At 61.5% G+C, this 673-nt stretch overlaps 1 protein-coding gene across 1 annotated transcript in view; it reads left to right on the top strand.

Moving 5' to 3' along the window:
- The window catches only part of LOC104407202 (intestinal-type alkaline phosphatase-like), a 3230-nt gene that overhangs the window by 2012 nt on the left and 545 nt on the right, over positions 1-673 (top strand). The window contains 4 exon segments of the mRNA XM_010016415.1: positions 1-4; positions 6-91; positions 206-399; positions 542-654. The exon segment at positions 1-4 is cut by the window's left edge and continues 52 nt beyond it. Coding sequence (XP_010014717.1) covers positions 1-4; positions 6-91; positions 206-399; positions 542-654 — 397 coding nt within the window.

Genomic DNA, 673 nt, shown 5'->3' with positions numbered 1-673 from the left:
ACCCCTCCACGGACCCCTCCATTGTGGACATGACAGAGAAGGCCATTCGCATCCTGCGCAGGAACCCCAAAGGCTTCTTCCTCTTTGTGGAAGATGAGTAGCCCCAGCTGGGCAGCATGGCTGCAGCTGGGATGGGATGCGGGTCTTTGGAGTGGGTGGGCATCCCAGGGGACCAGGAAGAGGGTCATGGCCATGTTCCCTGTGCAGGTGGCAGGATTGACCACGGCCATCATAGTGGCCGGGCCAAGCAGGCACTGATGGAAGCTGTCATGCTGGACCGGGCGGTGGCACGGGCAGGCGAGCTCACCTCCCCCTCTGACACTTTGACTGTGGTGACAGCTGATCACTCCCATGTCTTCACCTTTGGGGGCAACACACTGCGTGGCACCTCTATCTTTGGTGGGTCTCAGGGAGGGGCGGTGAACATCCCTGCTCCTATCTCCCTCTTTTACTCCCACCAGGGGCTGAGCCAGATGAGGTGGGGAGCTGGGGAGAGATACCTGGCTGGGACAGGGGGTGACAGTGTCTTTCCCTGTGCCAGGACTGGCCCCCAAGAAAGCCAAGGACAAGCAAGCCTACACCAGCATCCTCTATGGCAATGGTCCTGGCTACAGCATCCGCAATGGGGGCCGCCCAGCCCCCAGCCTCCATGCTGCAGGGAGGGGGCTGCTGG

The sequence above is a fragment of the Nestor notabilis genome, unplaced genomic scaffold (assembly GCF_000696875.1).
Source record: "Nestor notabilis isolate BGI_N333 unplaced genomic scaffold, ASM69687v1 scaffold13246, whole genome shotgun sequence".
NCBI classification, from domain to species: Eukaryota; Metazoa; Chordata; class Aves; order Psittaciformes; family Psittacidae; genus Nestor; species Nestor notabilis.
This window is presented reverse-complemented; position numbering and strand designations above follow the sequence as displayed.